This window comes from Megalops cyprinoides, chromosome 22, assembly GCF_013368585.1.
Source record: "Megalops cyprinoides isolate fMegCyp1 chromosome 22, fMegCyp1.pri, whole genome shotgun sequence".
NCBI lineage: Eukaryota > Metazoa > Chordata > Actinopteri > Elopiformes > Megalopidae > Megalops > Megalops cyprinoides.
The window spans coordinates 21,343,333-21,368,055 of record NC_050604.1 but is presented as its reverse complement, the minus strand read 5'-3'; the positions used below and the strand labels follow the sequence as shown (position 1 = coordinate 21,368,055).

At 42.8% G+C, this 24,723-nt stretch overlaps 2 protein-coding genes across 4 annotated transcripts in view; both read right to left on the bottom strand.

Moving 5' to 3' along the window:
- Positions 1–10,688, bottom strand: part of irf2a (interferon regulatory factor 2a) — a 20,052-nt gene extending 9,364 nt beyond the window's left edge. For both annotated transcript variants that reach the window (XM_036516747.1, XM_036516748.1), the window contains exons 1-5: positions 10,453–10,688; positions 4,331–4,423; positions 2,349–2,448; positions 1,112–1,288; positions 114–148 (exon numbers count right to left, since the gene is read on the bottom strand). In XM_036516747.1, the coding sequence (XP_036372640.1) occupies positions 114–148; positions 1,112–1,288; positions 2,349–2,448; positions 4,331–4,417 (399 nt within the window). In that variant the 5' untranslated portion in view covers positions 4,418–4,423; positions 10,453–10,688. The remainder of the gene's footprint in view (positions 1–113; positions 149–1,111; positions 1,289–2,348; positions 2,449–4,330; positions 4,424–10,452) is intronic.
- Positions 10,689–15,438: 4,750 nt separating this feature from the next.
- LOC118769448 (caspase-3-like) lies at positions 15,439–24,666 on the bottom strand. 2 transcript variants are annotated; one of them, XM_036516550.1, is made up of 7 exons: positions 24,518–24,666; positions 23,099–23,177; positions 20,449–20,588; positions 19,944–20,072; positions 19,409–19,584; positions 18,254–18,368; positions 15,439–17,619 (listed from the first exon to the last, which is right to left on the bottom strand). In XM_036516550.1, the coding sequence occupies exons 2-7, from the start codon at positions 23,170–23,172 to the stop codon at positions 17,396–17,398; spliced, it is 858 nt and encodes a 285-aa protein (XP_036372443.1). In that variant the 5' UTR covers positions 23,173–23,177; positions 24,518–24,666; the 3' UTR covers positions 15,439–17,395. The 2 variants fall into 2 exon arrangements, with proteins under 2 accessions (XP_036372443.1, XP_036372442.1); XM_036516549.1 differs by lacking the exon at positions 15,439–17,619 and having other exon boundaries at positions 17,628–18,368.
- Between the last annotated feature and the right edge of the window lie 57 nt (positions 24,667–24,723).

Below are 24,723 nucleotides of genomic sequence, written 5' to 3'. Positions count from 1 at the left end.
TTCTGCGCGAGTGAGACTGCCTGCTCCCCCCCCCCCCCCCCCCCCTGCAAATTAAGGTCGGACGCGGGGTTATCACCACCGCCATAATGCTGACTCCAAAAACACAAAGTTACCTTGCTTTTTTCTTCTTTTTCCGCTCTCTTCTTTCCTGGAAAAATGGAAAGAACAAACACATGTGAAACTGCTGTTTCGCTAAAGCAATGCACAGGGGGTTCTGTCTGTCCTTAAAAGACTCCGCAAGCAAATATGAATGATAACAAATGCATATGTAACGAATAAAAATGCTTGTGTAAATCTTGTATATGTTTTCCTCTTTTAAATTTGTTTCCCTCAGTTCCTCAAGTAATGTTGCATTGGGAATGCTGAATTGGCCAAGAACAGCAGATGCCTACAAAGCAAGCTAAAACAATGTAAATATACAAAGAGCAGAACAGTTACATCAGACTAACACGTATAGCAGCGCAGATCATTAGATAAGAACCCTCTGTTAGACACAAGCTGAAATATCACAGCTGTTCTTCCGTTTACTAATACGCAAACTAACCAAAGACACAAAAGACTCAGATCTGTAACAACGTGCGGATAGTTCTGGATGTATGACGCAATTCATTCACGCTGTAAAACGAACGTGACGCTGGAAGTCAGACTTCTTTTTTCTTCCCATTCCAGGGTCTGATGCATCCCTGGACGAGACCAGCATACACACCATAAAATTCCAAACTCGACGCTTACACGGTTCAGTTAAAAATAGAACAAAACAAAAAGCAACTTCTGTTTCAGCCCACAAATCTGTCCTGTTAGAAGGACAGAAATAACCGGTTGACTCACTCTGGCATTTCCATTATTTACAAAGCCGTCTATGCATCTGCTTTGCCTCTGGGCCGGGCCTGCGTGGCTCTCATCGGAGACAGCGATGACCGGAGTTCCACAGCACGCTGCTGTCACACACAAGCACTGTAAACCCCCGCCCCGCGTTCTCAAACCCCTGCTGTACTGGAGGTGCCTGGTTTGCGTTCCCTCACAAACAGGGACAGCGGCTTCCCCTTCCTGGATCCACCAATTTGTGCGTCAGAACTGCGTGTGTTTACCGAGGTGGCGGGCCAGCGCTTACCTTTCTTAGTGGGCCTCTCGGTGGGAGACAGCATTTTGTACACCCTGAAGGCGTTGCTCCCTTTCTTCATGCTCTTGTCCTTGACTTCCTCGATGTCGGGCAGGGAGTTCATAGCGCAGCGGAAGTTGGCTTTCCATGTCTTGGGGTCTGGTTTGTCCACTCCTGGCTGATATTTCCCTAAACCAAACAGTGAAAATAGTTAAGAAAAAAAAAACCCACAAAACTCTGCAAGGACTGCCACTGACTCAGTTGCGTGAGGAAATAGCTATTCTCCATGCAAGCGTTATTTCCATTATGAAATGAAAAATCACGTTTTCTTCTCTCTCTCCATAAGTAAAGTAGCACTAAAGAGAAATTAAAATGCATGTAATGTAATGTAAATCATACATGCAAATTTTTCATTTGCTAAAAATGTATTATTCATTGAAACTGGAATGTATGCATTTGTGTGCAAATATAACAATGTGAATGGATGTGCTATTAGATTGTTATATTGTAAGTTATATGTTATATATTATATTTTTGTGTCTACAATTACATAAATTAAAGGGGCAGTACACGGCCCAGCAGTGTTACAGTTCTTAATAGACCTTTTTTAGTAACTAAGAATTGTTTCAATTTTTATTTTTCATATGTACATTTATATACATGGACAAGAAATCGACAGACAGAAAAACAGACGCATACAATATCGTATGCATCGTATGCATAAGTATGTATCAATGTACATGTTGTACCTTTATGACTACTTGCCCTGGCAATAAAGAGTCTTCGAACTGAAATTTAATTGAAGCAGAAATGAGAGTCTGGGCAGCAAACCAGAGATGGAGAAATCTCATCAGAGATTATGCAACCTGCTCAGTGAGGCTGTCAGCCTCTTCCTCTTATGAATGACATGAACAGGGAGGAGTCAGAACAAACCAGACCAGTCATTATGACCTCATACACTCATCCCAAACACCAAAGGGTTTTTTTTTTTTTAAACACACAAGGCCCTGTGTAGAAAGTGATAGTCACCTCAAAATCTCCCATCTGCTATTTAAAAAAATAGGTCAAACCAAGCTAGAAACAGACATCTCCTGCAGTTTGTTCCTGATTTTTCAGTAGCCTAATACAGAGACATTAGGCGTGACATATAAAAGGTGGTACATTTGAAATGACAGTCCTGTTTTCTGCTGTTTGCAGTAACGGCCCTCTCTGCGTGGATGCGTTGCTGGGAGCGTCAGCCTCCCGCTACCTGTGTGGATGGCCCAGTTTCGGAACAAAGGTGCGTCTTTCTCCACGTCCCAGCCGTGTCGGGCCGCGTGCATCCAGGGGATCTGGAAGATCTTTTTTTCCTGTGGGAGAGAGAGGAGCTGGTGACCCCCTTTGGGCTCGTCATCTCGAGCCACACCTGTTCCGATCGCTCACGCCAACACACACGCGGCCACACACGCATACACACATACACGGACACACACACACACACACACACACACACACACACACATGAACAGATGGTCAAGTCAAGGTATGTAGCAAACTGTACACGTGACAGTGTTATAATCCTAATATGATCCCCTGCGTGTGCTGGTTTTCTTTCTAATCAAAAGTGATTTCACAAATTTGGTGAGCTTGGGCTGTTGAGACCCCTCACTCAGTCTCTGAGCGCCACAGCACAACCATTTGCAGGTTTAAAACTGTGCTGTGTCACCAGCCAACTTTGACCAGCAGTCCCCAGCAATGCGACATAATTGGCTTCACCCGACTGGGGTAGGGTAGGGTGGCCTTACATCACACACGAGTGACTCATGAGCCCAAATAGTCATATGCTGTCACCAGTGAGAGCTGTGCCAATCATCCAATCAGCACTGACTCTCCTGTACTGCACTATGGGATATGTAGTATATAAACTAGCCATTGGATGTGGGTGCTTCAGCAATCCAGGCAGAAGTGCAGGACATGTGTGGTGAGGCACGCTTAATGCTCTGATGGTTGACTACAGAGTGTTGGTGTAAAAGGTGGAAAAAAGGCCTGAATTAGCATTTGCAATGATCTGCCCCGGAAAGCCACATTGATTATATGCAGTATGTATACCATGTTAATTCAGGGCCTAGCTAATCAATCGGAATCAAAGTGCATTCCCGTAAGAAGAGTATATATATTATATATAGGTGTGTTAATGTATTCATTGATTGACTGACAGAGGGAGTCACACTAGAGTTGTATATAGAGTGTGGACGCCTACTTACTGAAACGAAACACCTGCCTGAGGAAAAACACCAATGCAAATGGAAATGAGCTTTCCATATCTGTTAAAACTCAGTCTGAAAGTTAAATCACTGAATACCTTCATGTTTTCACTGACTGACTGACTGATTCATACATTAGCGGGAAGATAACCCAGCACAAATCGCTGGGCTCTCCAAAGCTGTGTTTCTTTGCTGTAATCAATTTACGGCCTTTGTCCTGAGGAAATCAACCATTCCGGCTCCTTGTGCACAGCCTTCTAAACAACCAGGAAGGTGAACCATGGATATTCCACATAAACAAGAGGTGGCAGTGTGGTGTGGTGGTAAAGAGCAAAACCTGTAACCAAAAGATTGCTGGTTCAATTCCCTTCTGGGGCACTGCTGTAGTACCCTTAGCCAAGGTCCTAAAACCAACCTAGAATTGCCTCAGTAAATATCCAGCTGTATAAAAGAATAACAAGTGAAAACTATAATCTATGTAAGTCGCTCTGGATAAGATTGTCTGCTAAGTGCCTAACGTAATGTAACAGGAGTAATGTAATGTAACAAAGAGGAGTCAATAATTAGCTTCTCTCTCTTAACAGAGCTTGTATATGTATGTCATATCAGATTGAAAAAAATCATACAGAGCTTTGTCTTGCTCTGGATAAGAGTGTCTGTCAATTGACTGTAATGTAATGTAACAGGTAATGTAATGTAACGAGGAGGAGTCAATATCTAGCTGATCTCTCCTAACAGAGGTCTCTACATGTATCAGAATCAGAATCAGACTTTATTGGCCAAGCATGCTTTTACGCATACAAGGAATTTGACTCTGGTACCAATGTCTCTCATAGTGCATTCATACAATGATTTTCAAGGTGACAACAACAAATACCATCCAATAGTAGTGGTACAACAGTGGTATGTCATATCGTATAGAAAAAAATCATATGGAGCTTTGTCTTTGTAAGCAAGGCAGCGTTTTTTACGCTCCCTGGGTACTCACTCTGTTGACCCACTTCAGGCCCGGTATCATGCCGCGGTCGATCTGCTCCTCCAACCAGGGCCTCATCCGCATCCTCTCTACCGGCATGGTGGCCTGGGGGGGGAGGCAGCACAGCATAGTGGCTAAAGGAGCAGGACTCATAACCGGAAGGTTGCCGGTTCAATTCCACGCTGGGGCACTGCTACTGTACCCTTGGGCAAGGTACCTAACCTACAAATGCCCCAGTAAATATCCAGCTGTATAAATGGATAACATTGCAAATTAAAAAAAAAAAACTGTAACTGATGCAATTTGCTCTGCATAAGAGTGTCTGCTAAATGCCAGCAATGCAAAAGAGGAAGAGGAAGAGGAGCTAGCCTGGCTCGCCAGTCTTTTAACATCCTCACGATCCATCAACCTGCCCCATGCCCCAAACTCCTACCCTCCCTTACACCCTGATCAACAGCCCAGGGGTCTCCCACCCCTCCAGTTTCACTGGCAGTCAGCGCTGATGAACTTGTCTGTGAATGTGCCCACGTAGAACTGAACACGGGCAAACAGACGATTTGTGAACATAAACAATTTGTTTAGCAGCTTACTCAGTGGTGGTAGCAGCGTAGTTTGCGTTGGATCATGTTTAAACAGCGGGGCGTTCACAAAGCAAATTGGAGGTAATACCCGGCTCAAGCTTACTAATACAGCGTCTGAGGGTTCAACCTGTCTTCTTATCACGTTCTCAGTTTCCCGATCGTTCCTCCCCACTGCCCCTAATTCTCGTGGGGAGACTGTAAGCAGGGCCTCTGTCAGTGGTCTGAACGGGTTGAGCAGAGTTCAGGGCTGAGAGTCAGATCAAAAGTGTCTCCGAAACGCACACTCATATCGGATGCGGACTGATGACGGCAGCTTTCACTTATGCAGAACTGGGTGTGCCTGCATCATCATCTCCGTTCTCAGAGAAGATGACCACACATACTGCAAAGCATGCACAAACCTCCCATGGTGTCTCACACGCCTTCTCTTAATGGCCTCTTCTGATGGCAAACATTAACACTTGCCCATTTAGTGAGTGAAACAAAACCTCATAAAATTAAGAGTAACACAGTCATTCCACAGTCTCACTAAAGAGCCTTTCAAATAGTTAATTAAACGTAGAGACTGATAATGCTGAAAACTCATTTGTAAGTGCATTGTCGGGTCTATGCTATTGTGCAGAGTCACACTTGGTTTGATTTTTATCAATAACAAGAAAGATAGTGAAAACACACAGGCTGGACAGAGGCAGAGGCAGAAGGGCTTATCGGGCTGTGCTGAGGGGGGTGTGTTTCACCCGTCCACACACGACACAACAAATAACAGAGGACAGAAAGCGGCGGAAAAGAAAATTTAGTAACGATGGGGTGAAGGCAACAGCACGGCGGCTTAACAGAAACAGCTAGCGACTCCATGTATCCTGGAATTGTGGCCTGTGGTTCATGACCTTACAGGGCTGCATCTGTGACCTGTATGAAACGCTGTTTGGCGCTGAAGCCAATGCCGAGTCCTGGGGTGGTGAAACGGCGTATATTTCCCCTGTTTCAAAACTCATATGACGCATCAGCTCTGACCCCCCCACCCCCTGATTCTTCAGGCCCTTCTGAAATGTGTGTACACCCACTTGCAATGCAAGGATTTTTTTTTCTTCTTTTTAAATCTGCGACCTGGCCATTCTGGTAAAATTTTTCAAGGGAAAAAAGCCAAGCTATGGCTAAACGGCAAACTTTCATCTAGCTTATCAAACGACACAAGAACGCCTGAAAAATTTCTGGAATTAGATGCACCTTTGGGACTTTGGGATATGAAGATCCCACATATTGAAGTTACTTCAACCTGTGGCAACAGGCAATAGAATTACAGCACTTCAATAGCTAATCTAACACAAAGTTAACTGTTTTGGTGAAATGCACTGGCAAATGTGTGAGCTGTCAAACACCTCGCTAGCTAATCTAGTATCTTGCTAGCTAACCACATTCAAAGAGTTATGGTTTCCTTTCAGTCTGTCATATATTAACTACAATCACAGAGCATGACTAAAATGGACTTCAATGCTACATAGTGGAGTATATTGAATTGAACTAGCAAAACTGTACCAGTATATCCTACATCTTACTGTACTTTACTTCAAGTTGCATATTGGCGCAACTGTAATGGTGACTACTGGGACACTGTGATACAGTATTTTTCAGGTATAGTATTGGAGCCATTATATTTTAGTGCAGGCTAAATATGCCTTCTCATGTTTGCTGACAAAGTCTGCTGACTGATATTTCCCCCTTAACAAAATGCTACAGCACTAATTACAGCTTACAATGACCGCATTCCTTTTGTTAAATTTGTGTATACGATAGTAATGGCCAATACCACAAAAAGCTCAAAAATACATCACATTGTACTGACTTCAGGTTGAATTCAGGCTAATCCTTCTACTTTTTGGACTTGTGATGTGTTGTGTGAATGTGCATGCATATGCCAAGTTTCTGTTGCCAGCATACGAACATATGACGTGGAATTCTGAGGACAAAAATTCGTAGCCTACTGGAAACAGAAGCAAAAATAAGCATTGATGTTATGCTACCAACAGTGCAGCGAAAGAAGACATAAAGGTAACAGACAATGCAGAGAGCTGGAGGATTATTCAGTTTGGATCATTTACTACAAGATGGAAAGAATACATATTGTGTGACAGCACATTTAAATTTCTGGGTGTTGGTGGAGTGCTTCTTAGTGTGGGAAGTCCAGACTAAGGCAAGTCCTACCATTAGCACCTTTCAAAGCCTTGGATACCACTGTAACTTGTCTCCAAAGAGCAACTATTTCCTGTTTCTGGGCATTTTAGGATGGGGAAAAAATCTTAAAGAGAGCGTTTGTGCTTAGCTAATTAGCCTTGGCTTTGCTTGGAATGGAACAAATATAATGGAAATATAATGGCATCCCTGTCAGTACAACCAAATTTAATCTCATTTGTTTAATTGCACAAATTTGTTTATCCACTACTATCCCTTCTGCTTAATTCAGTCCATAAGGGCTGGTTTAGGTTGACAGGCCCCCCAGACCTGAGGACTTTATGTCACGGCTTTGCCAGTCTTAAGTTCAAGTCAAGCAAACTTTGACTGGGGACCACATAAGGTAAAATCACAATCGCAAACACGCGGCGCGGTGCTGTAATGACCAAAAAGCCGTCCGCGGCCTCAGCGCAGATCACAGGTCCCCAGCTGACCGCTGCCGTCACAGCTAAAATATTTGTGCCGTTCAGGGTGGCAGTTATCGGCGACTCGCTGCTCCTCTTGGACGCACTCCCAGACCTGAACTTTGCAGCGCGGGCCTCCGAAAAGGCCGTTCTGGGAAGGCTTGATGGCGGACTTCCTCATGCTCATTTAAGACTCCGAGACCTCGTTTCAGCTAACGGCACGCTAAATTACACATTCTGGAACACGTTCTACCTTTCAGTCCACTTTTTAGTCACCGATATCGCTACTAAGAGGCACGGCAGTGCGATGCAAGTTAACACTGCTCCTATGAATGCCCCATTGCCTAGCACAGTATAATTGCAGGTAATTTTCCTATATTGATCACTGTTAGGCTGCATTCTCATTTTAATATCATGCGGGTATGTTGCTGTAAAGGATAATTATTAGTCAGTAATGTTTTTGACATAACCTGTTTTTATTTCAGCACTTTTTTCTGCTTGATGCCTATGCAAAGTAATTCTGGCTGTGCTGCACCTGTATCTTAGCTTTTACTCTCCTATGACAAGCGTCTAATGCATCATGTCACACTGGTGTTGAAAGTCACTCTGGATAGGAAAGTCTGTGGAGAAAGATAAGAAGAACTTAAAAGTTTGACCAACACTGTCGCAATGTCGATTCCCTCAGGACAGCAGCCATACAGAAAGTCCTTGTATGCATACTGTAGCTTTACAAGTAGCTTCACCTCAAATGCATGCTGACAAATTCCAGTCTTTGGCTATACTTTGAGAAGTAGTTTGTTACAGAACCAAGAGAAAAAAAAACACACAAAATAGAGATCTGTTGATCCATCTTATAAAAATCTAGGTCAGGTTCAGTTGCTCCACAGTTTATCTAAATTCATACCAGCCTCCTTGGGAGTTAACTCCAACGGAATTATGCAGAGAGAATTCTAAAATCTCAACTGTAACCACCTGCGGATGCCTTTCACTAAAAACAGGTCTTCTCAGAAAGATAGATGAATAGGCTACTATCCCAAACTGGTCTTATCTTGATATTTCCAAATTTAAGAGGAAGATAAATTTTGCTTTAACATTAACGTGCAATGTTATGCAACTTCAACAGAAAAATGCTCGTTATTTGAAGAAAGTTCTGCTTCTTGGCCTGACAACAAATTAAAACAGATATATACACTAGTGACTAGTATATAAGTATTAGTTATTTGATTTCAATTTGCCCCTATTATTTATGCATTGCTTCAATGTATTTATATGCCATTGTGTTCTACTGAAACCTGAATATGCATTTGGTAAAGGTGGAATTTTAAAATGGTCACTTATATTGTTTTTTTTCTTTCTTTCTTTTGGACATATTTTATACTAAGTGGGCAATTTACACGCATAATTACAATGTCGTGCATTAAGTGTGCTTAAGAAATTGGTTAAATTACAATGATTCAATAAAGGGTATGCTTGGACTTGGTGACATATGAGAGTAAGGCTAAGAGACCGCTGAACTTATTTAGATAACGTGTAGATAGAGAAACCCACAATTCAGGTTCTACAACAGCAAGATAACCATGAACAAGTTTGTACATTGCTGTTACAGTAGCAGGCTATCAAACATTACACTTCGTTAGATAGATGAATGTCCTGTCTGAAACGGTGCTCCCCACTTCATTTTCATTTAAATTACATTTTCTTTCAACGTTTCCCTTTTTCCCCAAAAACCCTGGTTAAATAAAATGAATACTATAGCTATTGTGTATATTATAAGTGTATATTTTGACAAACTCTACATTAAATATTACGAGCAGCAGTTTCAAGGATGTTAGGCACCGAGTTTCCGCGTGCACGTGCGTTTAACACGGTGCGTGATGTTTTATGTGAGCCCTCGTGGGGCACCGCGCTGGCAGCACCCGCACGCAGCTATTCCGACCTCACTGCGCCTGTTATTTCAGCCCCAGCGTGTCTGCGGCCAACATGCGCAGCACCACGGCCCTGCGCCCAACGAGGGCTGCGATTGGGCGGCCGCGCCACGACCGAACCCGGCCATTGGCTTAGGCGGCTGTCATTTGGGCAAACAGCAAGCTTGTGCGCTTGCACGTATAAAGTACACTGCTGCAGACGGGGAAAAGGAAACCGAGAGCAAAGTCCTTTTACGAATAGAAACGGCGATAAGTTTGCAGACCCGAAATTCTCGCATGCCATTTCAGAGAAAAAACCGTCAAAAGGCTGTTAACGCTGACAATGCCTGGTTAAAAATACGGAGCTGTCGGGCTACGTTTATGAACACGGATATGCTAAACTGTGAGTGTGTCAAGCAAATAAAATAAGACCAGTGTAAACATAAAAGAGACCCATGCTACAAAAAAGTATTTCGCGTATTTCAGGTAAAGTCGTAGAAATCACTCACAATCAAAATATGGAATAACTATTTTTAGAAACGTTCTAAATGTTCTGTAACCCTATAGCGGCAACACATCTTAAATAAAAGGTATTCACCCACCCTCCCCTCCCGCCCTTAACCCATTGCTCTCATCTAGTTTACACTAAAAATGTTTCTAACGTAACCCTAAGTCAACGGTATTTAAGACATCGACTGAAAGCTTTGATCATACACCCTCGACTCTTCTGATGTTCCTACTGCTTTGCCTTTTTCTGTACTTGCAATACGTCTTGATAAGTAGTCATACTATTTTCCTTTTCCTGAAGTCACGCTGTCGACAAGATGACAGACGTGAGTTCAAGTACAGTGGCTGAATAATTAGCCATCTATGTCTCATTCCAAAAGTGAAATTAAACTCCAGTCTCCCTCCGGCTTGACCATGGTCCAGATATTCCTAGTGTGCACAAATCGTTTTTCAACACTACTTCCTGCTCGTTTCGTGATTCTACAAAGACATGGCAAAAACGTCGTTACCTGTGACAAAAAGATCCTATTCGCCTTCCGAGATAGGTTGTCCGAATGCGACAAATCCCCCTGGTAAATGGGCTAAAACTTTATCGTCTGCCAAATGTGTGGTCCTGCGTAACAAAAACGAAAACTTAAACGTACACCCTTCGACTGACCAGATCGAAAGCAAAACAAGCTAAGGAAGCAAGTGGTCCGAGCGGAATCCCCCTTCCGATGTGTTTGTTTCGCGACTGCCTCAACCAAGAGGGCGTTGTGCAAGAAAGCACGGAAGTGTGCCGATATATCTCATTGGTCCGCGGCTCTGCCCTCATCATTTCTCGAAAACTCAATTTCATTTTCACTTCCCCTACAGTTGGAAGCGCAATATTTTGCTGAGGGCGGTGAGGGTGGTGGGGGGAGAAGAGGCGTTTTGGTCAGGAGAAGAGGCGGTATCCTTCATTGCTGTCGTAGATTGTACTGACATGATTGTTTAGTTTGTTAGGGCCGCTGTCGATGCCCGTGAGGTTTAAAACAGTGTTTGTAAGCATTGTCGGTAAACGGTTGTTTCAGTAAACAAGAATTGGGTGGTGGTTGTACCGTATTGTAGTAACCGTACAACACGAGTGGCCTATACTTAGTTTAGCGGGTACATATTTCCGAAAAGAAAATATGTGAAAATGCGGATGAGGCCTGTGTAGAGAGGCTGGTAGTTTGAGAATTTTATTCACGTTTTCATCTGTGCTGTGGCTCAACTTTCACCTTATCTCTGCAATAAGGCATTTATTTGCATGAAGGCACTTTCATTAAAACGGACCTGCTCACTTTAACTAGTCAGACATGACAGGTGTACCTTTTCCAAATGTTCTTTTTGGTACTAAATTATTACGTCATATCAGAAAGAAGACCCATAAGAGAACTGGCAACATCGCTGTCCTGATGTATTTAACTAAACACAACTGCATTTATGTGGTGCACACACATACAGCCATGTATTAAAAAAAGCAAAGAAAGCTAACTTCAACCCATCTGTCTACACAGGATATATGCACACATGTCTATGGTCTATGACTACGTCAACATACACAAAAAAACACGGTTTTTCCCAGGATAAACTAGAAGTCATGTTTTGCTAAAATGAATCAGCGATTTTTAGAACTCAACTAATTAATTCATAAAGGAATGCAGTTTTGTTTCACAGCATATTTGCATATAAAGACAACAGCATTTCCTCTACTTATGCAGATTAATATCTCACATTTAAGTACTCTAAATGCCAGCATGTATCTAATTAGTCACTATCCTTATAGCCTTGCAGAAAGAATATAACCGATTACAACCTCTTACTGCATGTGCTGCTCCTTGTTTTTGTCCTCACCTGTGATGTCTTACATAGGATAGTTTTATTTATTAGATGGTGCTCTGTAATTGTAACTCTCCCCTGTCTCTTTGTCTCTTGGTCAGTCTCTTATGTCTCACCCTGCTTCTCTGTCACATGTTCTTAGACATCCTACTGTCTACAATAGTCCCTAGTCTGTTAACTATAATACAGAGCACTTTTACCTGTGCGGTTTTAGTATAATTATCATTCACACGTCAAATTAGCAAATGTCTGCAAGGGTACATTTTCATTTGAGATATCAGGGGAGAACTTTACCTTGTGTTTTCCTGTAAATTTCAAGGGCTGTCATAAGAGTTAAAGGACATTGCACATTATTTAGTAGGCTGGCGGTCAAGCATACAGCTTCAGTCAGCGGTAACATTTGACAGCTGCCCTTTTGTGATTCAAAGGACAAAGCATCCGTGCACAATACACTTATGTATTCATTAGGTTTCATTCAATGTCACAGGTGTGGGTATGACCTATCAGGTGCTATATAATGTCACACATTATTATCATGGACGGACCCCTTTTACAATAATGATATTATTATTATAACTATAGCATAATTATTGTTTACTTTTCTTTACACATGCTAAATGTTTTATGACACATTGTACTAGTGAAGAAAAAAAAGTATCCCAGACACCCACATTTATTTGGAAGAACTGAAACCCTTTCCAAATACCTTAACTTATTGCACTGAAGTGAAAGTGCCTAATAGGACTGTTATTTGTTTTGAGCGGAGTGGTGTCAGAGGCAGGGGAAAAGAGAAGGCCACAGCACAGATAAGATCGGCCTGTTTTCCGCCGCTCCACGTGGATTATGGCACGGTGGTCACACGGTTCTTATCGGAGACGGCTTTTCATTTCACAACATAAAGCCTAGCAGCTGTGTGATATCTGCTTATAAGCGAAGGCCCGCTTACAGAGGCTGTTTAGGAGGGTGTTTTATTGCCCCAATTAAGACTGGACAGAACATGTCACAGGATGGTACTAGAAGTTGCTTTCACTGAATAATTAACTTTTTTTTATTATAGAATGTAGGCCGAAAGTAAACACAAAACACAACAGTATATTGGGGCTATTACACTATTTTGGGGCTTTTGTCAAGTAAAACATACATAAGACGCATGCTATCACATTCAGAGTTGAGAGATGGTCAGAATAAAGAAGCCAAACATGACACATTAAACCAACAGTAGTAGCCTATGTTTATGTTCGGTTATGTCCCTCTGTAAGCAAACAATTTACAAATGCACTCAAGAATATTAGCAAATGATCATAATTTATCATATAAATGCAATATTTTTCACTGGCCTCTTCAAAATTTGAACATATGCCTGTATAGGCTTGTATCTGGCATAAAAATATCCTGTTGTCCTCGGAAGGGTGATGTCACACTATAGTGCATTCAACAGTGACATCTGCTGGTGTTTCACTTAACTCCACTCCTCTCCACCAAATGTACCGAACTGTCCCATTGAAAAGCACAGCGCTTAAAACAATGCACATCAATCTGATATCCAGGATAATTTGAAGTAACTTTTGTTAGCTTGTTAACCACACCTCCAACTGAGAAAAGTTAAATGTTTTGGAATGATGACAGTTTTGAATGTGTATAGAGTATGTAAAAAAAAAAAAGACTAATGTATGCTTACACCTTTGAACAGTAATCATAGTTCTATGAAATCGAAAGAACAGATGGCATTCGGTATGTTAAAGTAATCTTCCTGAGGTAATACTTCTTGTAAAATCCACTTCTCCCGTGTAGCCTAAATCAACGATTAATAACAGTTAAATGAAGTACAGAATCAAATTGCTTTTAGTATGCTATCACTGTCTATGTCCTTTAAATACCTGCCCTCCAATCTGTGGCCTGAGCCACACGTGGGATTCAGCTCTTTTTCAAACCTGGACACAATACCTTACAGTGTTTTTCACCAGCTGTGGATTTTTAGTTTTTTAAACGTACACGTCACCACCCAGTGGCCGACTGTGGTAAACGTCGTAGTTATTTAAAGGCCTTTTCTGCCTCCGTCTTTCACAGGGTCTTGGGATGTAAATAGATCCTCATTCCCCCATGAGTAATAGCATAAAAAAGAAACAGACATATACAGGTCATTATGGTCAGAGAACAGAAAGACTCGTATGTAATCATTATCATTCCAAGACATATTTAACAGAAGCAAGATGGTAAAAAAAAATAAATAAATTGGATTAGCATGCTCTTTTCAGGCGCCACACAAAGGTCTCTTGGCCATGAATTAAGGGTTAGGGCCACAGGTTGGACACCTTGCCTATCGATGGTCAGCTATATGCCTAATTTATTTAGTACTGCAATCTCCAATTTCCCATGCAGGATTTGATTTTCTCTCAATTAAATCCAACCACAAAAAACTAAAGAGAGCAGACTCCCCTGATAACTGCTACAATTTACGTGGGTGTGATCTGTGTGCCATTACCTTAGGAACAGTAATTTAGCTTGTCTCTGTCAGCATCATCTTGAGTCTTGGATGGCCACCCTGGAAGTCGTTCTGGGGATGTGGGAACATTTCTATGGACTGTGAGGGAAAATGAAAGGGAGAACGCCCAGTATTTCTCACATACAAAGATTTGGCTTTATCCTTCCACGGAGCTGAGAAAAACAACTAAGTTGCCCCCGACCGTGGCTCAGACAGTTAAGACGCTTGTTCCAAGCACAGACTGAGGCCTATGACCTGGCTTTGAACTTGGCCCTGTCCTTTGCCAGCAATAACCCGGAGCCCACACTGATGCAAAAAAAAAACAAAAAAACACTGGCCTTTTTCTGCTGAGGACAGGGGTGGGCAGGCAGGCTACGGTCACCTCGATGCACCACTCTTTATATCCTGCTTAATTGATTTAACCCAGCCAAAGCTCTCTGAAAATTGAAATACTCTACTGACTGTGTACCGGTTTTCGCTATAACCTTCTTTAGGGGATATATTAGGATAGCCATGACACCATAGCTGCAGTCATGGTTTACATTAAAGTACACTGGGGAACTGTCCGCAGGAGTATTTAGGGAAAAGGTGTTACCATGAGACTGTCGGTTCAGACTGAATACTGAATGAGACTGGCATTTCAAGCCAGTAAATATCTCATGGATAACATAAAAAGGCAAAAATGCCCTTGATCAGCAAATACATTATCTTACACAAATCACCAGTGAAACCCTGAGCACTGATCGGCCTTGACAGAACCTCAAACTGATGAGGCCTCTGAATTTGACACAAACATGTCTTGTGGATTTATAACAGAATGTTGAAGACGGTGCAGTTCTCTAAAAGTGACCAGTGAAAAATGGACCCTGCAAACTCAGGATCTTAACATGCAAAAATATTAACGTCCACAGCAGTGTGAAATAACATAAGACATACTTCTTTACACATCCAGATAACTGCATTTCTTTCAGTAGGCTTTTAAAGATTTGTTTACACAGAGTATGTGTGTCTGAATAAATAGCATTTTTATATGCCCTTAAATAGTCATTTAAAGGGGAGGGGGGGGGCAGTGAATATTCATGTGTTATGCACAAGGGTATTCACAACAGACCATTTGCAAAAAACCATTTGAGAGACTGACATTTAATTTATTTATTTGACACATGCAAACATTGTACAAAACCCCCTTAATTCATATTATTCTTCCCTTTACACCACAGAAACTGGAAAACAACACCAATAAAGGAGTAGTGTGAGAGGCATAAATGCTTAACTTGTAATACATGTCCATGTGAAATGACACAAGCACCAATGTATAGAACCAGCATTCCTTTTCATTTCCCTGAAAGGAGGCTTACAAAATATCTTTTGCAAAATTCATTGTCATCCAATTAAATTGGCTTATTCTCAAATTAAGAATAAAATTAGGTCTCCAAACTTTCTTCCCTTCGAAAAGAGAAAAATTGCTGAAAAGGTGAATGGTTTCGCAGCTATTGTGGCTTTTATCCAACAATTAAAACAGCCATCCCATGTAAATTCTTATGAAAACAATGACATACATACAGTTTCACATACTGGCATCAAATCAAATTGCTGGAAATGCGCTCATCACAGTGACATCAGCCCCACAGATATCCATGTACCTAATGAGCTATATGTTGAGTAAAAACACCTCTTTAGGTAAACAAATCTTCTCTCATAGCAGATTAAGCATTTTTTATACATGCGTATAATAGCTTAATATCCACATATCTTGCAAACTGTTTTCTTTAGGATGTATTGTCCCCATTTTGATAAAACACTTTTCATGACCAGTTGAACACTCTTCATGACTGCCATGACTCGTGACATGACTCAAAGCCTGTGAAAATTAAGTTAAAATGAAATTTGTAGTTATTTGACTCCCTGACATTGCAGTAAGACTACTACCGATGGGAGAGTGTGGTTGCCCCACTGTGGTACAATTCAGATCTTTTCACATAGCGTGAGAAACATGATGATTGATTTAAGATGTTTCATGTCATGTGGTGTAAACTGACTATCAGGTGTGGCTCAACTACTCTGAAAGAGTACAGCTATCTGTTACACATGCCTAGATTATGCAAGTGCTGTCCTGGTTCAGGGTTCAGTAAGGGAACACTTGTGAGACTGAAATTCTTAGTCGGCAATCTGAGGTGCGTTGGGATGACCAGGCATCAGGCACGTTGTGGCTTACCCGTAATCAGTGGCAGATTCCAACAGTGAACTACTGAAAAAACCATCCACTGGCTCAATGCCAAAGTAGGGCCAGGCCCCTGACAGACCTGTGGTGTGAAAATGCCTCTCATCATTTGGGTGCCAGAGAGACACCTATGGGGTCTATATCTTACAAAGCAACACGAGGCACTAGTTGATTGTACCACTGCTTGTGAAAGAGGCGGACCGGATGTCTGCATAGCTGCCGAAATAGCCAATGACTGAAGCCGCTGCTGAAAGATTCTCCCACTATTCTAATGGCTCTACTCCTGGTGTCACTGCTAGAGGGTCAGCAAAAATCAGGTGACAGCCCGGTGTGCACTCAATCAGGTACACATACATTTTTACAAAGGCGCTAGTGCCAACTCAGAGAGCAGTATGAGATATCAGAGTGGCCAAAGAGTATGAATCACAAGGACAAAGATTGTTTTAACGCACAAACACCTTTTCCCTTACAGACCTTTGTGGGTGTCCTGGGCTACTACTATGGTGCATTTGATTTAAGCACAGCTGACTTTTCCCTTGTAGTGCGATAGGTTTTGCTATAGTGGCTGCTGTTGTGCTACAGTGGTTCCTATACACAGTGTGTCTTCAGAGAAGACAGAGCTGCTGGTGGGCTGGAGAACATCAAAATGTGAATTAATCACTGATGTCCACTTTACTACGGGACAAAACATTCACATTAATGCACTGCTGTGTAAAGTGGTTTTCAGTATAAGATGACACAGCAAATATAGTCCTGAGAACTATGCTTTGTCCCCATAGGACTAAGGGGAAAAAAGATAAAAAATTGAAAAATAAAAAAACCCTGAACTTTTAAACAGCCCCAGACCGCTACAAACAGCCTTCAGCTCTCGATATTAAACATACAATAAACAGCTACATAAAGGGGCTCAAAAGTACACCTCTTTGGTCAGCATAGAGACGATGCATGGTATTTGCTTCCTGGCATCGAAGCCAGGGAGGTTGGAGGCGGACTCGAAGTCAAGCGCCACCTTGTGGTTGACGCGTGTCATGATCTGCATGAGCTCCAGCTCCTTGCCGAAGCGGGTTATCATCTCACACAGGGACTGGATGAACCAGGAGCCGGTCATGGTGTTCCTCCAGGAGTAATACCCTGAAGAGCAGAGACACACGCAAAACGCTTACGCAAAGGAAAACTACAGATCCGTTGTGTTTTGCTCCAGTGTTGCCCTGAATAAACCTGATAGAGGTGCAAACTGCCCCAGTTCCCTTTCCTGCTGAAAGTGATTGAAACTTCACAGTAAGAAAGTACACAGCATGCGTTGCTACAGTTAAACGGCTTGTCTACGGGTAAGAGGCTATGCGGATGACAGCGGGCTCTGTGGAACCATGTGGTCACAGAGGTTCAGAGGCAGAGGAAGTGGAGGCCTACCTGAGACTGTGGCAGTTGGGGAGAGAGTTTATGGTAAGTGATACTTTGAGCCATCAGACCACAGAGCTCTCTCTGTTTAAACTAAAGAGTCCTCATTCCCCTTTTGTTCTTTCACATTCATCAGCTGAAATGACATCTAAGCTTCCTAGGAAAAATTCAATAATGACATAAAACCAAATAGAAAAGGATGGTCTTTCAGAGGGCTGTTTTGTAAATGCCTGTGAGGCCAAACTGAAAACTATTCCTGTTTTTTTTATCCTGGTGAGAGGATGCTTGGGAACCCTGTAACAGTGGGAGTCTACAGGCCTTTTGTGCATGGTGGCATGGGGTCCGGGTGATGGGGGTGGAGGTGTACCTGGGGCAGTAGAGTAGGCGTACAGGAAGTCTGCCTCCACTGGGATCTTCTCTGGAGCCCTGTCATCTACGCTGTCCGTTTCGATGCCCCCGTCCAGATCCGTCCCGCGGCAGGCCTGCTCCACACACAGGGACACAGCCCTACATTTCAGCCCTCTGCGACTCCCAGCGGAGCCGTTACACAACAACACACCGACACTGCCCTTAGATCTCAACCTTCCGCGACACCAACAGTCATTCCACAGCTCTACACACTCCTGCAATACCCAACACAGCCACTCTACAGATTGACGCACTCACACTGTCTCTACTGTGACACCCAACGCAGTCATTCTACAGCTTGACACACTCACGCAATCCTTACATCTCAGCCAGTCATTCTACAGTACTCCACCATGTGTTGCAGCTCAACACATCACAGATCGCACGCTGACTTGATTGGCACTCAGTTATTAGAAGATACAGGACAAGGAGCTGATTCTACAATAGTCTGTTCCTGTTTTTGACAAAAAAAAAACATTACATTCTTTGCTGGAGAAAACATTCAGTGCGCTGAGAAACGTTACACTTAAAAAAAGGCTGGGCGTGACTGTGAACAACCCAACCAAATCCACACAGGGGCAAACCCTATCTGAGAGCATGCAAACACCCAATTCACTAGTGATCTGTGTACTGTACATGGGGGCCAAAAGGCACAAGCCATTACTGAGGTTAAACGTGACAAAATCAGATCGCAGGTCTCCAAACCTGTCACCGCATGAGCGAACACTTCTAGAACCTGTCTGTGGGAGTGAAATCTGAAACAGACGACTGTAATTAAATACAGGGTGTGAGAGGCTATGGGAGACACAGCTTGAATAAAACATGGGTGTGCTCAAGCAATCAGCACGGAACAAACGTGTTCTGAAAGCAGCCTGTCTCAGAGTGCTGAACACAAATACATGCACATACAGTGTCTCTATTAGGCCCTGGACATGGAAAAAGAAAGTGCCCACAAGCTGATTGTTCCAACCTAACTGTATCTATGTCTTGGTCCTTGAAATGGGAGTAAACAGGTTTTCTATGGTGCGTACACCGGGCATCTCTCTGGCTTCTGTTGCTAGGAAACAGTGTGAGAGTGGAGAGACCATGAGGAGACCACTATCCCGTTCTGTACCTGGATGAAGAAGAGTTTGGGCTTGCCCACCAGAGTGGTGCAGCGGTCGCCCCTGAACAGGCTGGTCAGGGCCTTCAGCTCCACGGAGCCGTCCGTGCCGAAGAGAATGCCCTCGTCCCCGTGGCTCAGAAGGACGCACACGAATGAGGCCGACTGGCTGTGGTCGTCCCTGGAGGCTGACCGCAAAAAGACCACAAAAGAAGGTGTCATTTCCGTTGCTACGCTATTCCCTTCCCTACTCTAACCAAGCTTGGTCAGAAATATGACAGTAAAAAAAAAGTTAAATGTTCAGAGTGTGGACTTACTTATTTCTATTTTAGGTTTGATCTTGAATCTTAGGATCCAGGCACCTCATGCATATGGTGCATTCATATATGAGGAGTCACTTGCTTAAATGGCTTGCAAAGTGCTCATTCTCATACTTATAAGGCTGCAATCACACTGATACTGTACAGACCACTTTCTGAGTTGAAGGGGAAATGGAGCATGTGGTCCCTTCACGAAACAGGTAAAATGCTCCATTCTGAGAGCTGACCTGCAAACAAAACTTGTTTGATCTGGTCCACCGTTTGGTCATTGTAAACCTTCACTTTATATCCCAGTTTTCCAAACACTTTCATCACATTCCCAGCGTCGACATCCGTGCCATTACGGACATTCATTCCTTTAGAAGAGGAAAGAAACGAGTATCAAAACACCGCTAAATGTTAAGAGTTAAAGAGAACATTTCATTACATTACACTATTGTAATTTTAACAGACGCTCTTATCCAGAGCGACTTACACAGCTTACAGTTTCACATATTATCCATTTACATAGCGGGATATATACTGAGGCAATTGTGGGTTAAGCACTTTGCCCAAGGGTACAGCATTAATGCCCCAGTGGTGGAATCGAACCAGCAACCTTTCAGTTAGGAGTCCTGCTCCTTTACCACTATGCTACACTGCCACCCATTTTTAAATTGTGACAATTTTCCATCAGCGCAGGTGTTGCATTTCAGGTGGACCAAAGGGAGAGGCACAGGAAAGGTAAGCTACCTGTTCTTCTGTCAAAGTTCTTGTTGTTGACGATGATGCACTGCCCGATGTTGGGGTAGTCCATTTTGTATTTGTAACTGTAAGAGTTGGGCTTTGCGTCCACCTGCGAGGACTGCGGCCCTGCTGACACCTTCTGAGGCCTGGAAAATGTAATGAAAACCACAATAAAATAGATGATCATATGACAATTCCTATGACTTTCGGCACAATAAATACGGCAAAGGCAAAAGATCAGAAAAAGACAAGAAACAGCATGGAGACGGTATCAGTTCTAATGCAAGATTCCTCTCGGAGACACCCTATATAGTTTAAAAATATGAGAGTACACTAACATTTTTGGCCACCAACAGTAAAGCATATTTGGTAGGATAGAATTGACACAGTCCCGGGAGATCTGCTACCCACACAACCATGCAAACTTGCTTACACCACTTTTCCATGCTGAGGTGGAACCAGGCTGGTTTACCTAGTTCAAGTTCAGGCTCGTTCTTTCGACACCCATTTCATCGTGCAGACCCATGTCGGATCAGCCTGCCAGTGTTACTGGTGCTGCCTGGCTTACATGGTAGCTGTAACTGCAGCTCTTCTGTCAGCATCAGTGCTAAATCTGCCATAGCTGATTGCAGCAAACAAACCAGAGGCAGACTGAAGTAATATGGAGCCCGGTGATTTATGCATGCAAAAAAATCTCAGGTCTGAACTGCAGACAAAGTCCAGATACTCGCCTCGATGTGGGCAAAGGCCAGTGTTCAAGGTAAGGCCATGTGCTACAGATCAGCTCTGGTCGCTGGTGATGCAACGGTCTCAGCCAGCTGGCCTCGTCCTAGCTCTACAGTGGAAAAGCAGTGAGCCAAGAAGAAAGCAATGGGCGTGAAGGCTTCATGCAGCTGAAGCAGCCTGTGGTACAATCACAGACCCACAAGCACAATCCGTCTCTGTTACGCTGGTGTCAGGCGGAGAAGAAACGGGTGCCATGTCCTAGGCCGGCGGCGTGACTGCCGTCCTTGTGCTGCTAGGCCACTTAATTGAGAGGACACCACAAACAAGCGAGGCCACTCAGTGTTCGGCCATAATTGTGCGTGGAATTGCACGTGAGGAGATACAGAAATGAAGGGGAGGCATGAGGGTATCAGTGTCTTCTGCCAAACTCTGACCGCATCTGCACTGTGCCCACATTTGCCCTCTGAAACACAAACACTATGGTCTTGCTTCACGCATGGTCTCGGATGATCCGTTTATACATGGCAAATCAGCTCAAAGCAATCATCCATAGGGTCACTTGAGAGTATTTCTCTTTTTTTTTTTTTGCATTCCTTATATTGCCATTTTATTTTGTTGGGACAAAGACAACACAACACACACAATGATGGCCAAAACCAATTACAACTGATGTGATAGCCTGAAACCAAAGATATACAGCCGTATAGATTAGCTGTCAAGGTTTGTTGAAGGAAAAAGGAAAAAGAACAGTTAGAGCAGGGACAGGTGAGAAGCTCCTGAAAGGTGACGTCTTTTAATTGCCCTCCTGTAGACATATTTAAAAGTTAAAATGGATTGTTAAGAGAACCTGGAGACTGGCCTTTTCAGGAAACCGCCATGCAATTTCAGGAACAATCCGTCACCATGGTCACTGTGTAGGCAAAGTGCATTAATAAAATTAATTGGCGAGCGACAAACGGTGCTTTAGATGGTTAGTTCACTGTCTGGTGGTATAAATTAATTTTAAAAAGAAACATGAGGAAATAATGCCGTCAAAATCATATGTTTATAATAATTCTTTTTATTTATTTTATTTCTTAACACGATCAACCTTCATACGCTGAACTCAAAAACCTTGCTTCTGGTTCGGCATGACTGGTCGTCCGAAACTATTTCAATTAGCCGGAAGTCCTCTTATTGTGCGAGATGCCACGTTTGTAAGGACAAAAACACTCTGTTACCTTACATGGGAAGGCATAACCAAGTGTACGCTTAATGTAGGGTGTATCGCAGCGTTGTTCCGTTTATTCGTCACAACACTGACCTCCAGCGGTTCGGGAAATCAGTGGTTCGGTACCAGCCCGAGACCACTGGAGTACCCCTGTACCACACAGCGTTTCTCTCTAGAATGGCTTCGTGTAGAAGCTGATGCAGGTGAACACGTGCTGGTTAAATCCTGAAATGTGTATATCCTTCAGTGCACACCATTTAAATGATGCACCTCACAGGCCCTTTAAACACGCAGCCAATCATTTTAAAGTACACTGCCAGGAGCTAGCACTAACACTAGCACGCCTTTTATACACACACCACACAATGGAACTTGCACCTGAACATTTATTTGTTAGCTAATGTAATAGAAGCTAATCTTTAGCTAAACATAAAATCAACCCATGTTTAAAATATGCTAATCTAACTCGTGTCAAGCCATTGTTTTACAAGTACCTCTACTGTATACGAATATATCTCCAGTTGCATGTGAACAAAGAAGCTAATGCATTAGCTAGTTAGCTAACTTCATTCCTCATTTCATTAAGTTATCGAGCAAATGTTAGAATTTTGAAATAATGTAGCCTAGCAGTAGCTAGTTAGTCTGACTATTCAGCTACCTCATACTGTACCATGAATATTGCATAGAAACAGACATGTAGCAGCACGTAAAAAAAATTACCCTTGGCTTTTATCCGGCTTGGCGTCAGTGCAGTCCCCTTGCTCTTCCATTTCTTTCTCTTCCACGGATGACATTGTGTCTAAAGACGAGACAACCCAGCAAGCACAGATAAATAAGCAGCAGACACACTTCAAGTGACCAGAGCCTCTGTTCAGCGAATGTACATCCAACCAGTCCTCTGTTTGCGAACGTATTTTCTGCCTTCCAACCAACAAGGTGCGGTCACTCTACGAGATACCGTCGTCACTATCCACTTCCTGGCATCTCTATAAAGTTCCGGTCATGTCATCCGAATTGAGGACCTGTAGGAGTTCCTGACATGGGCGTCGCAATACAGGGATAAAGCTTTCAGAGTAACCTATCAAGCGTGTCCCACGTTAGTAACTACTGATGAAGTATCTTCTCAACGCTACTGGCACAGGTCTTTTTTCTCACTCTTTTGTTGCTAGCTGACTGTAGACCGCCAATAGCAGCTGCTTGGTGCGAAATAAACAGCTTCGCTGATGTCACTGATGGGCAGAAACTTCTCACGTGAATCAGAGGTAAACAGCACTTAATGCAAACTGGCAGTCAGACAACAAAAAGCCCTCCACGGTACCCTGGGGAAATTAGGTCATTAGAATTTGAGTAGTTCGTCGCACTTTAAAAGCCATTATTCAAACGTTGCACACGAAATGTATGCTAATCTAACAACGCAGAGGTCCATTCAGCGTAAACATTAACATTTCAAAGACAAGAACGCGACGCATGGCATTCACAGTTGCTTCGCTATAGCGTTATTCCAAGCGCGCAGTTTAGTTACGTAAAGCTATTCAATGCATCCAATTCACATTCATAGAGCTGCCGCTGACAGATATAACTACATACGATACTATTCAAAATGAGTTGTGTCTTGCGTATAACGGGACCGTGTCGTGTACATACAAGCCAACTATACAGCGTTACATTAAAACGTTTTTCAGTTTCAGATTGAGTAGCAATGACTTGGCACATCCACAGGATAACCTCAAGAATTAACAGATATCCTGCCCGTACTTGCCATTTCTGGTTGCGAATATCACTTAGTCATAAAGCACTACCTGTCAGATTTAAAACGCACTAACGTTACAGTGAGCTGATAGCAAGCTATTGCTCGCGACAGTTGCATGTATTTTACATTTTCTGTCATCAGCCACAATTTTAGTTAATGATAACACGAAGGGTAGCTGAATGTTAAAATTATTTGAATACCTACACAGAAAATAGCAGCTATTAAAAGCGATTTAAGAAAAAACACAACAAAAAACTCATTAAAATACTTAGTTTTAAAGTTAGCAAAGCTGTTAGACGGCCAGCTATAACATGTCATCTAATTTTATGTCTTTCGCAAAGTACACTGCCATGGTGTAGTGAGTTGCGTTAATGGAAAATACTACTTACACTCTCCTGTCGTTTGCCTTCTGCTATTGCTTTACTGAAGCAGTAGCTTGTTAGCTAAGTTAGCGAGCTTTACAAAGTTGTCAACTAAAATATAAGTTTAGATGAAAAGCTTAATCAAACAGCTCCTCCGCGTAACTTTAACGAGGAAGTGGTACTGAACAGAATACGAGATCAGTGGGAAGTGGCCTCACTTTCTTGATTGCTTC

What these genes read in the sequence shown, in the direction of transcription:
- LOC118769448 (XM_036516549.1), bottom strand. Translation starts at nt 23,172, where the DNA reads ATGTCATCCGTGGAAGAGAAAGAAATGGAAGAGCAAGGGGACTGCACT. An exon ending in CAAACAAGTTTTGTTTGCAG is followed by an intron (nt 19,585 to 19,943) that starts GTCAGCTCTCAG and finishes TTTTGCGGTCAG; the next exon opens with CCTCCAGGGACGACCACAGC. An exon ending in CCAAACTCTTCTTCATCCAG is followed by an intron (nt 18,369 to 19,408) that starts GTACAGAACGGG and finishes TGTGTGGAGCAG; the next exon opens with GCCTGCCGCGGGACGGATCT.